This window comes from Leucoraja erinacea, chromosome 1, assembly GCF_028641065.1.
Source record: "Leucoraja erinacea ecotype New England chromosome 1, Leri_hhj_1, whole genome shotgun sequence".
NCBI lineage: Eukaryota > Metazoa > Chordata > Chondrichthyes > Rajiformes > Rajidae > Leucoraja > Leucoraja erinaceus.
Window position 1 is genome coordinate 75893720 of NC_073377.1, and position 19312 is coordinate 75913031.

General features: G+C 40.3%; 1 protein-coding gene across 1 annotated transcript in view; it reads left to right on the forward strand.

Annotated features, from left to right (window-relative positions):
* arap2 (ArfGAP with RhoGAP domain, ankyrin repeat and PH domain 2) overlaps positions 1-19312 on the forward strand; it is a 349086-nt gene that overhangs the window by 293153 nt on the left and 36621 nt on the right. The window contains 5 exon segments of the mRNA XM_055637821.1: positions 359-506; positions 6858-6926; positions 10598-10672; positions 11825-11942; positions 15145-15273. Of these exon segments, the coding sequence (XP_055493796.1) occupies positions 359-506; positions 6858-6926; positions 10598-10672; positions 11825-11942; positions 15145-15273 (539 nt within the window).

Genomic DNA, 19312 nt, shown 5'->3' on the forward strand with positions numbered 1-19312 from the left:
GATGGCCATCTCCAGAATACACTCTTCCATTTACTGGAAAGGAAGAGGGCAAGCTAGGTTTTGGGAGTCTCTGGGAGAGATTATTTACCTGTTCATATTGCCTGATACCTGTTGCAATCTTGGAACTTGCTCCACAATGCTTACCCCTACACATAAAACTGGACCAGTGTAATATACTATGTAACACAACTATGGCAGTGTGTTGCATAAAGCTTAATAAAAATAATGATGCATTAAAATATTTTTGTGTACCTTGGTAATAAGGACATTGTGGTTTTTATATAAAACCCCAGTGTAGTAATGAATCACTTTGGCAGTTGTGTTGTGCGCATGCTAAATTACTTTCTCCCCTCCACAGAGTACAGAAATGTTCAGAGATGAATCAGATGAACACACACAGTTTGTCCCAAGTGTTTTCATCCTACTTATTCCAAACAGAAGGTCAAACCAAACACGAAGTGAATGTTATAGAGGATCTTATCAAGTTATATGTGCAACTCTTTGGTGTAAGTATATTTTCCGTATTGTCCTTAGCATGTTAGTATAATCAGTTTAGATACTACTTTGGCTTTGGGCTTGATTTTCTTGGTTGAGAGCATATCCAAGTACTTTGTGTTTTAATTGTAATTTATACTTTTCATTCCAAAGTGAAAGGGGATTTTTCTTTATCATAAATCAATATTGCTTCAAATTAATGGACTAAATAATTTCTGTCATATTTCTTGATTTTAAAAAGTGAATCAATATGAAAAGCTTATATCACCAGTTAACATGAGAACAATTAATGCATATTGTTTTATGTTCTTCCAGATCAAGAAAAGTATTAAGGTATATTTTTTAAATGTTATTTTGTAAAATAAAATTTTATCCCTGAGTAGTTATGCTATAGACATGTAGCCTTACAGAATTGTGGATAAAAACACATGAAAGGCTTGATAATTTAAGCAATTTATATTTTCTTGGGAGAGATGCCGCTCAGTATCTCACAACCTACACAGCCAGTTTTGATCTTGCTGCCAATGTATTATTTCACCATGTATTCATTACAGCTTTGAAACTGAGAGTCTAAAAGTTGGAAAAGTGATGACCTAAGCAAGTTCATTCATTTTGGGTCCAAACTAAACTGAGTTGTAAGATCTTTTGTGGCAGTTGCAACAACATTGCAACAACTCACTTATAAATAAAACCTTTAACAGAGGGAAATGTGTTCTGTGCTAACAGAGGGGATGTCAATAAAAGAAGATCATACTGAATGCTTAAGAGCTTTGTCCAAAGGAACCTCTTTTATGGTGGCTGTAACAAGATGAGAGGAGAAAAGTTTATGGATGGATTTAATACATTTCTGGGACTCAACTGTGAATGTGAGCAGAGTCCATTAAAGTTAAATACTTAATTGAGGAGAAGCAGTGAGGGGTGTTATATGAAATTATGTTTTTATCTAGAATTGACCAACCACTGATTATGCAATAATGTATCACATCACATAATAATATCTTAGTTGAAATAAGACACTATCGCAAAGTTTGTGAAATATTTAGACTGGTACATGATAGGTTTAGAGGCATATGGGCCAAAAGCGGGCAGGTGGGACTAGTGTAGATGGGACGTTTTGGTCGGTGTGGGCAAGTTGGGCTGATGGACCTGTTTCCATGCTGTATGACTCTAGAAATCATCTTTATCATCACCAGTACCTATTCTCTGCCTCAAATGTTTTTCCACTGTTCCCTGGAAAAGCTATTTATTACCCAAATATCTCTTGATCTCACACAGTGACTATCTGAAACCAGTGCTGGATCTAACACCTCCCGTAATCTAGAGCCTAGGGCAATCCATGCTCAGGGTTGCTACATTCAATTGTGGACATTAAATCTTAAGTGGAGCTAATGATGCTGGAAAAAGTGCAGCGAATCATACGAATTAGCACAAAGTGTTGAATTAGGAGGTGGAAACAAAGAACTGCATGTAGGTGGTGGCCTGTCGGTAACGACGATGGCGGGTTGTGCAGTCTCAACTCTGGTGAGTTCTGACATGGCTCACGAGTCCAATTCGTGAACTGCACACTCGAGAGCAGTGGAGGCAGATGAAGGTCACCGTTGGCGGGTTCTGGACGGCAACCTTCCACCACTCCCTGGCCTTGGTAAGTTGCTCCAGACGGCACACCTCAAAGCTGCTGGCTGCTGTTTGCACTGCAATCTTTGTACCGCTTCCTGGGACGCCCATGGTTCCTTTGCCCCTGGGAGAGCACGCCGTAAAAGACCTGACGAGGCATGCGGGTTTCATCCATTCTGATAACGTGCCCAGTCCGTCGGAGCTGTGCTTTGATGATCATTGCCTCGATGCTTGTGAAGCTGGATCTGTCCAATACTTCTAGGTTGGGCACTTTGTCCTGCCAGCGAATGCCCATGATGGACCGTAACGAGCGCATATGGAACTTCTCAAGTTGACGGATGTGATTCCAATGCAAGGTCCACATATCACAGCCATAGAACAGGCTGGAAAGTGCAACTGCTTTGTAGACTTTGAGTTTAGTTGACAGCTTGATGTTGTGGTGGTTCAACACTTGTGTATGCAGTCGTCCAAGTGCTTGCCTGGCTTTGCTGATTCTCATTGGGATTTCCTTGACCAGGGAGCCATCAGATGATATTACACTTCTCAAGTATTTGAAGGAGTCAATGGCTTTCAGCCGTGTGCTGTCAATGTGCTCACTTGGGGGCGGTGCTGCAGTCTGGAGCCGGCTGGTGGATGACTTCCATTTTGCTGAGGCTGATTGTGAGACCAAAAGCCTGTGCTGCTTCCGAAAATTTGGTCACAATGAACTGGATTCAGACTCCTCGTGAGCCATGAGGGTGTAGTCCTCCACAAAAAGGGAATTCGAGAATGAGCCGTTCGTGTGTCTTGGTTTTGGCATTCAGCCGTCAAAGGTCAAAGAGAGATCCGTCCAGACGGTACTTCAGGTGCACTCCACAGTCGAGGTCCTGGAGTGCGTGACTCAGGACACAGCCGAAGAAGAGTTTGAAGAGTACAGGGACCAGAACGCAACCTTGCTTCACTCCATTGGAGATGTCGAAAGGTGCAGAAGTTTCACCCCGTTGACCAGAACTGTTCCTGTCATGCCATCATTGAAGAGGCGGATGATCTATATGCACTTTCTAGCCGAGCTTGTGAAGTATCGACCACAGAGCCTCCTGGTTGACCGTGTCAAAGGCCTTTGTCAAGTTGATGGAGACTGCGTAGAGGTCCATCTTCTGCTTAATGCATTTTTCCTGTATCTGTCTTACCATGAAAATCATATCAGCAGTGCTAATGTTAATTCTGGTCAAATTGGAGATGCCAGGACACTATAATTGAGTAAAGGCTTCTGGGCTGCTAGGCTATTTGGTCAATTTAAATGTGCCTTCTGTAGAAATGGGGACACCCTGCATTTCTGCATCCTGGGGACATGAACATCGACTTCTCCCAATTTTGTTAGTCCTTGCTGTCTTCTCCCCTTCCTCAGTCCCCCTGCTGTCTCCACCCATCCCCCAGCCTTCGGGCTCCTCCTTTTTCCTTTCTTGTCCCTGCCCCCCCACCCCCGTCAGTCTGAAGAAGGGTTTCGGCCAGAAACGTGGCCTATTTCCTTCGCTCCATAGATGCTGCTGAGTTTCTCCAGCTTTTTTGTGTACCTTTGAGCTATTGCACTAACTTGTTACTAAGTTGTTGTGCCTGCAGGACAGTATAATCTACAACACACTACTATCTGGGGAGTGAGGTAAAGAGTATGTGACCCTTGAGAACGGGCGGAAGACACTTCTCGGGTTAGTTAGCTCCCCTGAAACAGAGACCAACATCAAGGAAGAAATTATACTGTCCTGTCCCTTTAAGACATCTGGGAAGGCCAACAGATAGAGAAGGCTGCTCCTCAGTATGCCTACTCCTTTGAAACTAATATCAAGGAAGAAGAAGAAGATGCCTACCCTAGTGACCAACTTTAACATCATCTAGCTTTTGACACCAGTGAAGGAAAAAGAAAATAACACAATCCAACCTTTTCTAAAAGTCACAGACAATCTACTATTGGGGCAAGTTCTAATTTGAAGAATTGAATTTGAATTTAAAAATAGACACTCTGTGGTTTGGGGCAAAATACCTACTTTGTGCATAAATTACAGTTATTAGATATAAATTGATAATTTTGAATTTGGTCTCTAAATTGTATGGCGATCAATTGAAGGGACTTTAAAATTTGAGATTTGGAACTGACGTGAGATTTGGCTTAGGAGTACTTAAAGTTTGATTACTAATTAGATATTGTTACTACAGCGTCTCTGCTTGCACGAGGCTAGGAGTGCTTGGCCAAGCAGATAAAAGGATCGAACCCGCGGTGGTTAGGTATAGTAGTGGGAACTGTTATTGTGTTTTTCCAAAATAACATTTAGATGCGCAAGTGCTTGATTCAGTATTTTATTGACTGAAATTAGACAGGGGGATGCTTAGAACAAGCTATTTACACTGCAACCAGGTCTGAAACCACACTGAGACCTTAAGATTGCTTCCGTGACCTTATTGATTAGGCGATTGAGGATGACACAGGTCAGTATCCTTCCAGAGACGGACAACAAGGAGCTGCCTCGGTAGTTGCCACAGTCAGCTTTGTTACCTTTGTTTTTGAACAAGGAGACAACAATGGCATCCCTGAATTCATCGGTCATATTATCTGTCTCCCAGATGCTGGACAAGATGTTGTGGAAGGCATCTAGTGTCTCAGGACCTGCTGCCTTGTAGAGTTCAATAGAGATTCCATCCATGCCTGCTGCCTTGCCTGTGCTAGTTTAACTGATGGCCTTCTTGATGTCTTGTAAAGATTGGTGGAGGTCAAGGTCATCAAGTGATGGCTTTTGTGGGATCTGGTCGAGAGCGACTGGGCCAACGGCAGAATATCTATTTAGAAGGTTGGCGAAGTGTTCTCTCCATCTGTCTGAGATACTGCTTTTATCCTTGAGCCGGGTTTTGCCGTCAGCTGCATGGAGGGGGGAAGGAGGTCAGCTTGGGTGGACCATACACAGCCTTGATCAAGCTGTAAAACTGCTTAGAGTTGTTTGTGTCTGTGTATCTTGAACTTCATCAGCTTTACTCGCCCACCAATAAAGAACTACAGATTCTGGTTAATGCACAAAAGGACACAAAGTGCTGGAGTAACTCCACGGGTGAGGCGGCATCTCTGGAGAACATGGATAGGTGACCTTTTGGGTCAAGTCCCTTTCTCAGACTGACCTGTCACCTGCTGGTCTGTTAAATAATGAGGAATGGTTGCATTTACTATATACTATATTTACTCATAGGGGTATTGCATGAAAAGTGGATATCCAGAGGCAAATGTTTTGTGCAACACAGTAGCACCTGAGGTGTGGAGCACAGCGCTGCCTTAATGGGCAATGTTTGAATGGCGGACAAAGGACTATATGCTACCTTTAGTTCTTATCTCTATAAAAGTAGGGGGGAATGGGACTTCATGCTCATTTGAAACCAGGACTCAAATGGAAAAGCAGGAGCAAGAGTGGCAAGCGATAATTTTATAATGAAACCTGTAAGTCGACGTATTTATAGAACGGCTTGAATATGTAAGGGGGAAGTTGGAGGAGATGGTTTGTGTGGCATGGTGTTTGGATGAATGGAGTTATCTAAAATATCTGTCATTGAGAAAGGGGGAAGATAGAGCGTGTGTGCATGGTGTTTAAGAGGCTTTTAGATAGGTACAGTACATGGAGGTGCAAGGAATAGAATGGTATAGATCATGCACAGGCGGATAAGATCAGTTTAACTTGGCATCATATTTGGTGCAAACATTGTGGCTAAAGGGCCGTTCCCATTACTGTATTGTTCTATGTTATATGATATAATGCTACAGGGAAGTGAATAACAGAAAAGTATTCCAGTATTCCAAACTTAGCCATCAGGAAATATAAATGGAATGCATGCACCAGGAGTCTTTAATCAACTGAAAGGTTCTCTGGGGAATGTACAATGTATATCAAAAGGTTACACATATGTAAACAACAAAACAACCAATTCTGGGGAAAAAGCATGCAACATAAGAATTGATGTAGGAAGACAACATTGGTAAAGGGCCTGGCCCACTGTACGAGGTAATTCAAGAGTTCTCCCGAGTTTACCCCTGATTCGAACTCGGAGAATGTCCGTAGCGGGTCCGTAGGAGTTCATGGATGTCTCGTAGCGGCTCGTACGAGTAAAAAGTAACAATTTTTTTCATCACGAGTATTTTTTTACTCATGGACATTTTTCACAGTATTGAAAAACGTCACGAGTTTACCGGATTTCCCGAATACCTACCGTTACTCGCACGAGTTGCTACGGGACATTCACAAACTCCTACGGACATTCTCCAAGTTCGAATCAGGGGAAAACTCGGGAGAACTCTTGATTTACCTTGTGCAGTGGGACAGGCCCTTAAGAATTACACAGGGAAATCACAAAACAAGTGCAGTATTAAATCTTGTTGGAATTTCTCTTGAGTTATTTTTCCCGGGTACTCCAGTCAAATGTTCCCAGATACCCATCAAATGTTTCACTATTTTATCTGGAAATCTTGCCGGCAACTATTCCCAAAATAACTGCAAAAATGCTTTGTTTTTAAATGATTTCTTAAAGCAGAAATGTCAAATAAATAAGAAAAGTGGATCATTTAATTGTTTAATTCTCCCTGGCTAAATATACAGTAGATTAGCAACTCCCCATGCACTTATCTACGTGGTTCATTGTGAGGTAAATTAATTGATTTTTTATTTAGTTTGACAGCTTCAGATCGTTATTATTTATTTTTTGCTTTTTACTAAATGTTTTTTGTGTTTTGTTTGGAATAGGTTAATGAAGACCAAGTCAAACAGATGGAGATTGAAAATAGCTTCATCACAACTTGGAAAGATACACAGGTAGAAGCCTGTCTCTGACGTATTTAGCTTTATTGTGTTTTGAGAGGTCTAAGATCAAATGGTCATATCAGAGCTATTTTCATACTTTTAATATTTAAAGCCACACATGTTTTGTAAGCTTTGGTGTAATCTCTTCAAGGGGACATCAAAAACAAAATGGTCAAATACCTACATGCTTGCTTTTTTTTAATGAATCGCTAGATATTGACACAATGCAGAGTTTCTGTAAAACAGAATGTTCCTAACAATTGCAGTTATGGTACAGTTATGGGTTTCATGAGCTGGTATCTTATTCTTTGAATTGGTTTGTAACTTCAAGAGTTAAAAAAATAACTAGCATACTTAGAAGTATTGTCACCTTACAAGGTTTTGAAATTTATCTTTCATGCACCCATTGATATGATTTATTTCCTTCTCTCTTTGCTTCTCATTTCTTCTGTATCTCTTTTTTAGTCTCTTGTTGAATACCATTTGGAGGAACTACTAGTTGAATGTATACCACAGGTCATATTCAGAACACTAGGTACTTTGCAACAACTGACCCACAGCAAAGGCTCAGCATTGCCTGTACGACGCAAGCACTGATGCCTTTGCTTGCTGTCTCCTCCTTGCCTTCCTCTTGATCACTGTTACCCTCTGATCTCTGATATCCTGCTATCTACCTCCCACCATCTCTCAGTGCCTCTCCATCCAACCCTTACCTTCCCCCACTGCCCTTGCACTTGGCCTGAGCCCATTTATTCCATCAACGATCTGGGCCCCCATCTCCTCTCTATTATTTTGATATTAACTTTCCCCAACTACCCCATCCCAAAGTCCTCTATGTTCTTCCTCCTTCCCTCGAACCCTAAGAATGGCCTCAGGCTAAGGTTTGTTGTCCACTGTGGATCAAAATCTTGGGTAGACTTTCATTTGGCCACCTGGAAAGGTTGAAGTGATGGTTCCTGTGACTGGCATCGCTTCAGGGCTGCACCGCATAGGTCTGGAAATATGCAGCTGTCCACTGTTGATCACACGAGGCTGGCATTGCTGAGTGTAGAAGTTGCCATGACAAGATATTACCAGGTAAACAAAGGAAACGGCTTTAGGATATTCTCTGAACTTTTCGGAAATACTGGATCATTCCCACTGACTTGTAGGAATCCCTGGCCTACGAATGAATAAACTGAAGAAGGAGCATTCAGAAGAGCATTGAGAAGCTCACAGTTATTCATAAGGAGCAGACAAAAGCCCAGTGTTAATCTGTGGAAAAAGCACATCACCTCTCAAACCCTCTACCCATGCCTCTCTCAATACCCCCCCCATCTTATCTGTAGCAGAATCTGTAGATACCACTTGGTTCTCAATACTCACGGAACTGGAAATGGAAGCAAATCTACCTCAAAATCCTGAGAAAATGCTTAAGAAGAAGACCAAGTTAAGATGTACGGTGAAATAGTCATCAATCGTTGTGATCCAGGATAGAGCTGCCCAGATAATTGATTCTATCTGCCACTGTACTGAATAGTTCTTTGTACTTATTCCCCTTCTACTATCTTTTGGATGTGCTCTGTACCACGTGTAAGCTGCACTTGGTAGTTCACCCCATGTACTTCGAGGCAGCACTCGGCCCATAATCTCTAACAAAGAAGAACAAGAGAATCATGTCATGGAGGCACCATCATATGCAATTCGGCAACGTTTCGGGCGAGACCCTTCTTCAGACCACATATTATCACATAATTATATGTGATTATAATTATATGTGACATAATTATATAGTCTGAAGAAGGGTCTTGACCCGAAACGTTGCCTATTTCCTTTGCTCCTTAGATGCAGCCTCATCCGCTGAGTGTCTCCAGCTTTTTTGTCTACCTTCGATTTTCCAGCATCTGCAGTTCCCTCTTAAACATCATATGCAATTCAGTACCTAGTTTCATGTCGTCTATGACTTGCTCATGTACAATTGTAGCTTCATCTTCAAGATCCGTGAACACTCTGCCAAATACCAAACAGAAAACCGCATCACCACAAATGCTATCGGAATTCCAAAAAGTAGTCAATAACCAGCTATTATGACCACTGAGGATGGATAATATGTGGTCTTGCCGATGTAACACACGTTCCAACAACAAAAATTGGTTTAACAAAAAATCATGAGCATTCATTGCTTGCATTTGCAATTAGGTAATTGCTACAAAATTAAAGTGTATACATTTAATTCATCTATATAGGTAAAACGTTTCTATTCATCCATAAAAGCACATTTCTAATTCCTTTTAACAACTTTGTAATTAATTGCTAAACTTTAATTTAATTAGAAAATAGATTTTTGGTGTAATTATGTGATTCTTTACAAAAGAGTCGTACTAATTACATAAGCAATCACTGACTGAATGATTGACCTTTGATCTGGAATTTTATTTGAATGTGTGTTTGCATAATGGATTATGTTTTACTCTGGGGAAGATTTTAGTGCTTTTATTTTTTGGGGAAAGCATTCTTTTCAAACCTGGAATTGTTCCTCTCAGTTGCATCTCACAGTAATTCTTTTCTACTGGACATATCCATCTATTTTTATTCAGTGAGTTATGATATTTGCTACTGTTGCTCAATTTGGAAAAGGGGTCCAGCAATTATGACTGTGGCTGCTAATGCGCCTATTTTGAATCTCAGTGTCATGAATTGGAATAGTGTTGCTAACCCTTTACTGACCTTATCTGGCAACATAAGAGTAATGAGGGGAAACCTGGTGAAAGTATATAAAATTATGAGAAGTGTCAATAGGGTAGAGAGTGAGAACCTTTTTCCCTGGGTGGAAATGTCCAAGATCAGAGGGCATAGCTTTAAGGTGAAAGGGTAAAGTTTAAAGATGTGTTGGGCAATTCTTTTTTAATGCAAAGTGTGATAGGGGCCAGGAATACGTGGAAATGGGTGGTGGTGAAGACATATTGGAGTTTAGTTTATCTTGACATCGTGTTCAGCACAGACATTGTGTAGGGTGCTGTTTCATGTTCTAATGAGATCATGTTTCATTACAATGTTACAATCTTAACTAATCTCCTCTGCCTGCACATGATCCATTTCCCTTCATTCACTACATATCCATGTGCCTATCCAAAAAACTCTTAAATACCACAATCGTACCACCTCCAACGCCATCACTGGCAGTGGGTTCCTTGCACCAATGGTATATAAAGAAAACTTTCTTCTCATCTTTACTAAACTTTGCCCCTCTCATCTTAAAGCTTAACCCTCTTATTTTTGACATTGTATTCTGTTGTGCTTATAACAATAAACTCGATTTGACTTTTGATCTCTCTCCTCTGAGATGCTTTTTAAATCCTACATCTTTAACAGACTTTTATTTATTGCGCTGATACCTCCTCATGTGGCACAGCACAGAGATTTATTTAATAATACTCCTGTGAGTTTTAGCTAAGTTAAATACAGCACACCACGTGGTTCCTTTGGTCAGATAGCAGAAGGCACAGCTTGAGTCAGTATTTTGTATATGATGCTTTTGGTGGTTCCCCCATTTTGTTCCATTTGTTTTACTTAGACAAAACTTAGAACAGAAAAAGACAACTCTTGAAATATTTTACCTCTTGCAGATCCCAAAAGTAAAACTGTCAGTATAGGTTTTTGTTACTACTGAGATTGTAAAGTGTTCTGGAAATTGTTTTCTTTAGATTGCACAAACTGGGGATCTCATCCTTGAAGTATACCTGGAGAAGAAGGAGACTGACTGTTGCTTCATTATTAGGGTAGGCATTTGCTTCAAGTATGAAATACTCAGTGTATTGCATCCTTATTCCCAGTACTTTGAAATGTTTCTACCTTTAATGTAGTTAATTAACTTCAATTTAAAACCAACCAAATAAAACTATTTTTATACACCCACAACTGGTCCCAAACTAGAGTTTGTATTTCATAGATGTATTTCAGGAGCACATTAAAGTTAAGTGGAATGAGTGTGTTCACTGCAACACCAGCTGATTTTTTGTGCGTCTATTCCCGATCTATTCCTCTCATGTAAATAACCTGTGCAGTAATAATCATCGTTGTATTGCACTCTACTCATTTGGAGCAGATTTGCCCCTTCATCACACATGCTCTCATATGCATAGTCTCTAGTTAAATCTGCAGAGGAACTAACTCACTGTGTTAGAAATAAAGATGATTAATAGCTTAAATTGAAAGAAGCGAACTTAACTATCAGATCAGCCGAAGTTGCTTTATTTTTGAGGGGAAAAAATGCTTCAATTTTCCCAAAATGCATACCCATTTAACAATTACATAATCGGCATTCACTTTGAATTTTTGTTTCCATTGTTCCAGTGTGGACAATGGTATTGAGAGATTAAACAACCAATGGTCACTTCAGTCATTTGTTCTACTTGTTTTCTACACCATTTGCATTGATATTTTGGTCCCTTTGATTTACACCAAGGTCTGGCAGATCTGTTCAACCCAGTGAATGCAGTCAGAAATATCACAAATTGAGCCGCAGGCAATAAGCTGCTGCAAAATAAAACTTTTCACAGGCAAATGTAGCAGCCATTTTACAAAAAAACAAATGCACAAAGGTATAGGACAGGAAATGTATGCTTCAATTGTGATGGAATATTTGCTTTAACTTGAGATAATGCTATGGCTTTTATTTCAGCACCTTCTGTCATCTATATCTGTCATAGGAGTACTTGTTTTGTGAAATGGATTTTACTAAATTATCTCACTCTTAATTGAAAATAGTCCTAGATCAGAATTCCATTTGAATTACAAAAGTTTTGGAAGTTCAGACATAATTACATATTTATCAAATTTTGTTTTGGAATAATTTATACCTAGCACGTCAGCTACTTTTAACAGCTTTGAGTGCTTTGAAATAACGGCCTGGTTTACTTTGTGGTTTACAGGTATCTCCGACAATGACGGCTGGAGAGCTGACTCACTCTGTCTTAGAAATAAAGAGCATCGTTATTGAGGAGAAGATTGTTTGGGCCGCGTTTGAAGTGATAGAGAATGGAGACCTTGGTAGGATATTAACAGTTGCAGATTGTAATTCAAAACACAATGTTCTTTCAAAACACAATGAAGACTCTTTTGTCCCCTCTTGTCAATCTCAATCGACATGTAGTAGTCACCCTTAAAAATCGTCTCCTGATAATAAGGGCCGACACCCACATTAACCATAAGACTTAACTTAACATGATCCAAATGCCAAAGAGCTACACTCTTAGCCCAAAGCATCCCACAGCCAAGCGGCAGGTGGTCTTCTAATGACGCACAAAAGATGCCCCACCTTTGACAGCCAACAATGATGCCCTCAAGTTTGCTAACTATCAAATATGAGCAGAGACATTTAAAAGCTGATACAAAATGAAGCAAGTATTTTTTTATTAAGTCACAGCTCATTTTTGAACTAAATTGATTCTGGTTAAAACTACTTAAAACACACAAAACATTGCAAATAATGAACAAACCAGAAAAAATATGAAATAAAGGAATTTGGAAACAAGGAACTGCAGATGCTGGTTTACAAAAGAAGACCCAGATTTCTGGAGTAGCTCAGCGGGTCAGGCAACATCTTAAGAGTGCATGAATAGGCAATGTTGCTGGTTGGGAAGGGTCCAAACCCAAAATGTCACCTATCCATGAACCTCTGAGGCACTGATCTACTCCAGCACACTGTCTTCCCAAAAAATGAACTTGTTTTCCACTTTGCTTCCTCCTTCGCAGTGCTCCATTCAACTTAAGATCAATTGGGTCATGCATCCTGCAACAGGCCTTACCTTACAAATCTCCCAAGATGCCCTCAAGTTTGCTAACTATCAAATATGAGCAGAGACATTTAAAAGCTGATACAAAATGAGTTCCTCAGAGTTAAAACTGAGCACTCTCTGCTGCTGGATTACATGGATGCCAGAGGTTTCCAGCAAAATCAAGATTCTGTTTCCATTCCCATCGTTCATCTAACTGACCAGCAGCCACTGCCTATATCTTTGGGTCACTCGAAAAGAACATTCAAGCTTGGGCTGAACAGCTGCCCAGAGAAACTGTCAGACACTAACCACTTACAGTGTTCTCATTGCTGAGTCCCCTACCATCAGTTTCCAAGGAGTGGTGACCATTGACCAGAAATGCAAAAGGACCAACCACATAAATATTGTGGCTTAAAGAGCAGGTCAGAGGCCAGGTATTTCACAGCGGTGCCTCATCTCCTGATACCCCATTAACGTTACAAGGCATGTCAGGAAAGAGAAGGAATACTCCACACTTGCCCTGATGTGAGCAGGATTGACTACATTTAAGAAGCTCATCACAATCAAGGACATAGCAAATGCCTTGATTGGAGTCTGAAGCATTCATTCCCTCTACCATTGGCAGAGAATGGTGTTGTGACTTGCAAAAATGTTTGGTAGTTTGCTTCATCTCTATGACAAACATGTGAAATAACTTAAGGGCCTGTCACACTTAGGCGTCATTTGCATGACATCCTAAAAATTGGTTGGCGCGTCATGACACCCGCATGGCGCGTGGTGAGGCATGGTGGCTTATGCAGTGACGCACGGTAATGTGCGGCGTCCCACGATTTTAGAATGCTCAAAATCCTTGCGTGCCACTGCGTGAGGTATCCCTTGCGCATGCCGATGTACTGATGGCGCACGCTGGCATACTGATGGAGTATGTGTAGCGCATGGTGACGCATGGTTACACACGGTGACGCACAGACATTGCCTATGCTAATTTATTACGTGTCACCACACGTCAACGTCTGTAACCATGCGCTGTATGCCGTTGTCTCGCCATTTGCACCTCATTTGAGCACCACATCACATGACCACCCGGGTATAAAGCGCGCGTAGTTTTGAAAATTTTTAACTAGGAAAATCTTGCCATGGAGATTGGACTAAGTACGAACGACATTGCAAATCGCTCCCAAAAGAAGCAGGGCCCTCAAGAGCACTTGGCGTGCGACTGACGTACTGCTAGACGATTTTCGCGTGACAGTCACTACCGGCCTGTCGTGTAAATGACGAGCAAATTACGCCTGAGGGACAAACCCTTTAATGTGAAGGTGCAAAAAAAATTGCCCATTATTTAACATTCAGTGTTGCAGATAAGAACGTTTCATGGTCTTGTCAGTAGACCGATACTGTTGACAATAATGTCCTTTTAATTTCAAAGTGATTACTGCCTGAAACATGCATTAGAACAGATTTTCTGAAGACTGGTTCCTGTTTAATGCCTGTTAAATCCATGTAATATTCTAACTCGTAAATACTCTTTCATAGTGAAATATTGCAGCATGTGCCAACTACAAAGTGCACTACAATTACTCAACTAGAACTGTTGGTTGCTCTACATTAAGTGAGAAATCTTCAGATTAAGTTATTTCACTCCAACAGCATCTTTCATGCCTTCCTACCCAACAGCATTGTTTTGGAGCATCTTGCCCAGTGGACCAAGAAAGTGGTTGACCATCTTATTCAAGAGGCATTCGATGGATGGGCAATAAATCCCATCAATGTTAATGACGCCTGTGCTCTGACAAATTAGCAAAATAAAATTTTCATCTTTAGCTGAAGTTTAAAGGTTGTTTATTCTACCTGGCTGATGTTTTGAGCAGGTTGACAGTTTGAACCAGATCCTATCCTTGCCGAGGATCTACATAGAGATGCTTACTTGCCAGAGTAATAAAATAATGGTCTGCTCTACTTTCCTTTCATAGTTGTAGTTAATGCTCTTCAGAGTGGGCCTCTTGCCTCCTGTACAACTCGGCCAACATTTTAAACCAAGGCGATGTTAAGAAATATGCTCTAGATGTTTATAATCAAACTATTAAAATGGTTATTAATGTTATATTAATATTGCTTCCTTTTGCTGCCAAGAAACAATATCAGTGATAAGAATTTTGAGGTTTACGATTGGAGCTGGAGGGATTTGAATAAGCTATCAATTAAACTGATGCATCGCAAATTAATTTCTAAGGGGTTAAGTACATTTTGCATTTTCCTGAAGGATTTGCGAGAATAAATTGTCACATCAAACTGACGACTAATACTATGCACTAGTTAAATTATTTATTTGTATTTATATATGTCCTTAATTTGGCTCACTGTTAATTTATTGCTCTTGTTATTTCATGTCAGAAGTTATGGAAGGAATAAATAACATTTTCAAATATTTATTGTCTACTATTTAATATAATTATTGTGCCTTTTCCCCTCCACAGAGAGACTGTTGCACTATCAAGAGCATGTGCTGGAACAGGTTCTTCAGTGGAGCATACTGCCGGAGCCTGAATCTGCCTACTTGATCATAAAGCAATTTCAAACAGCAAACGCAATCAAAAACTACCTAGGTATAAATGTCAACTTTGACATGTTTTTAATGAAACCAGATTATTGCACCCATATAGTTGTAACAGCATATCATTTCTGCTTGTCTGTTGTTAGTAAACCAAGGCACATTGATCAATTTTATATTGGAATCTAGCAATATCCTAATTAAATAGGCGCATAATTTTATGACAAGGAAGATTGACAGTTTTCACATAGGCTTTCCTAGTCTGCATCTTTCTAATAGCTGTGTGGCCTGCTCTAACGTAGTTTGCTCAACTTTTATTACTCTGGAGAGGCTTTACTGTCTTTATGTGATTTATATAGGTGTTGAGTTTAGAGTTCTGGTACTTTACAGCATTAACAATTGCCTGCGAGGGTTCGGCATTCGACTGGAAGATTGGAGGCAGTCCTTAGGTTTGTGGTCTGGTTATGATGGCGGCTGGTGTTTGCAAATCATCTTGATGTATCCTGCAGGCGATAGGCACAAAGCTACTGGAGAAACAGGGGCTTGGTATAGAGTCCAGTAGCAGGACAGTTGACCAAAAGAGCTGTCCTTGGGGAATGACATTTGCTTTAACTTATGATAGGCATATGACAGGCAGAACTTGAAAATCTTGATTGGACTGTAAAGTACGGGCACTCGGTTGCCTTTTGCGCAGTGCACAATTTTTCTTTTCATTGATTGTGATTTTCACAATAATAAACCCAAATAAGTTTGATGAATGTTCTCAATGCTAAGTTTGTGCCTAGATCACATGATAAGCGATATCTCTTACTGTGCAATTACCATTGAGGATGGGGATCAATTTTGATTCAATTAATAATATGGAAAGCAAGTTGGGAGCAGCAGGGCCTATACCAACAATGAGGTGCCAAGCTGGTGTAGTTACAATGCAAGACTGTGTACATAGGTCTGAGTGCTGCAATTCTATCGTGTCCTGGTGAATGACGGGGGACAGTTAACCAACTGGTAGAGGAAGAACATGCCCATCTTTATTGATAGGAAGGCCTCCTGCATGAGAGCTACAGTCATAACTTGTAGATACAGCGCAGAAACAGGCCCTTCGGCCCACCGGGTCCGCGCCGACCAACAAACCCCGCACACCAACACTATCCTACACCCACCAGGGACACTTTTTACATTTACCCAGCCAATTAACCTACAAACCTGTACATCTTTGGAGCGTGGAAGGAACCCGAAGATCTCGGAGAAAATTAAATTCTTACTTGCAGCAACACAACAGAATACATAAACATAGTACATAGTAAACAATATAATAGATGAGATAGAAAAATAAAGTTAATTGAACAGTACAGCACAAGAACTGACCCCATGGCCTACATTGCCTGCACCGAACATGATGCCAAAACCGTCACCTATCTACCTGCACATAAACCGTATCACTCCATTCACTGTATATCCATATGCCTATCCAAAAGTCTTTTAAATGCCACTAGCATATCTGCATCAACCACTACCCCCGGCAGCGTGTACCAGGCACTCACCATCCTCTGTTGAATAAACGTTCCGATCCCCACCCCCCACATCGCCTTTGTCGCACTTGCACAGTTGGGAACATGAATGTTAATAAAATTCTGAGTTGCTTGATGGAGTAGGTATTTCAGAAACTCCAATTAGTTCCACACTTAAAGTTCCGTTGGAGATAAAACCACTGTTTTCATTGCTGGATGCATCTTTGAAAATTGATTAGTAATCTCAAATATTTTGTGATTTAATGGCTGGAGGTGCAACTTTCTGAGTGATTTTCAAAAAGAGTTCATGTAAAATTTACATAATGTTATAACTCTTAAATGCATATTATTTTTACTTCCACAAATGGGTTGCTGTACTGTCATCGGCATATGTTGCTAAACCAAAATATTCAAAATGAAGCCATTACTTAACTCGAACAAAGTTGGGAAATTAATTTATTTTAAAATGTGAGTTTTAATACGTATGAATGAAGAAATTCTAGTGAGCAATTAGTGAACAACTCCCCCTTTTTTAGTGCTATGAATACAGATATCTGAGGTACATGTACCCACAAAGTCTGTGGTAACTGGCAGAAATAGATACCAACATTTACTTATTTGCAGGTTATGGACAATGCTTCATTGAGGAAACCAGTTTGTGCAAATGAAAATAATATGCGTTTAATAAAAAAAGAAGAAGCGGATATAGACAATTTTCTTATTCCTTTGTGTCCCAGTGAGATTGATAGTGAGATGGATCGTTAAACAGTTGCTCCTGCTGGTTTAATCTGATTGTTTATGATGGGATCACTTAGTTTTGTCACTGGCATGCTGCATCCAAAGTGTAGCATGTAATAAGGATTTCACCTGATTCACCTAACACTATAATATTTTGGAAATGCCCAAGGCTGCTGATGACTCATTGTGACACACAGTTTTGGACTGTTCATTGACAGGTAGTTCATTGACAGTACTGCTGCACAGAAGGATGGAAAATGCCCTCTGACAATAAGTGATGTCTCCACAAAGTGCAATGGTTACCCCTATGAATCACATGTAAAAGCACCTGCCTTAGGTAGACTGATAAGACAAAATAATTCACCAACATTATCTCATCGTATACTGAAGGTTAAGTCTGTGTATTTCTGAGAATCTCCAACATTTCTGTTTGTATCCTGGAGGAGAAATTTAATTCACGTGGCATAAAATTAACTTGCTTTTGACTTAATTACATTGTGTTGCTTAATGTCTGTAAAATTAATGTCTGTTTTATTGCACCTAAACAATTATTCCTGATAATTAGCCAATAGTTAAATCTTAAAGCACAGAACATTTAGGTTGTGATGGTCCATTACATGAACTAGACAAATTATTTGATTTGCCCTTTCCTTTCCCTTCCCTTCAGTGCTGCAGTGTCTTATTATTTATGTGGTTCCCATTTGAAAGTTACTAAATCTTCTGCTCATCTAGATCAAAGCAAATGTGGTTTTAAAATACTCAAATTCCCTTTCCCCTGTTGCTAGAACAGTTTGCTATGGTTCTATATGTTTCCTTACCACATAGAAGGAAGTATTTATGCCTGTCCAGTTTATGCTGATGGAGTAGTCTCATTCTCCCACTAATTTTCCTTGTACCCTGTTCTCCCCACACAATGCTGGAGTAACTCAGCGGGACAGGCAGCACCTCTGGAGAGAAGGAATGGGCGACGTTTTAGGTTGAGACCCTTCTTCCAACTGATCAGTCAGAAGAAGGGTCTCGACCGAAACCAACACCCATTCCTTCTCTCCTGAGATTCTGCTGTCCCACTGAGTTACTTCAACAGTTTGTGTCTATCTTTGATTTAAACCAGCATCTGCAGTTCTGTCCTACACTGGTTAAGATTGAGCCTGTGTTGCTGGAGCTATGAGGCGGCAGCTCTATCAATGCTACACTCAGTAGGAGCTCTGCTTACCAACCCTCTTGCTGGTGGAAATAATTATTCAGAGTTCCAAGCATTTCATGGTGTCAGAAACCCCTGCTGAATTGCCGCTTTATCTTCTCTGCTTTGAGAAGAACAAACCCAGCTGCCAGTTCACAGATTAAACCTATTCCCCCATTAATTTCCCCTGTACCCTGTTCCGTGATACCACGCTTCTATGTTACTGAAGATTCACACCTTTGGTGCACTTCTACAGAGTCTTTTCAACACCCTTTGCATGGTCTTGATATCCTTCCCAAATAGTTTGTCATAGCCCCAAGCTGAGATTTGGAAAGGTTTGACATATCCTCCTTGTGTTATACACTGTGTCTCTACCTCGTACATTTTTAACAGCCTTTTCCACATCCTCTCCCCTTCAAGCAATTCTATACTATGGGCCTCTCTGTTCCTACATTCTTGGAGAACTGCTCAATTTAGTTTCTAGTAAAGCACTTCCAAACTGTTGGAACAACTAAAGCCCATGAGCTAACAGTAATTTGGCTGGAATTCTCTGCGGACTGAGAAATAAAGAGCAGAAACATGCTGTTCTATTGGTGATATAATGTCTGGGCTCGTGCTGAATAAAGACTAAAAGCCAAGACTACCCAAACTTGACCAGCAGAGATAAA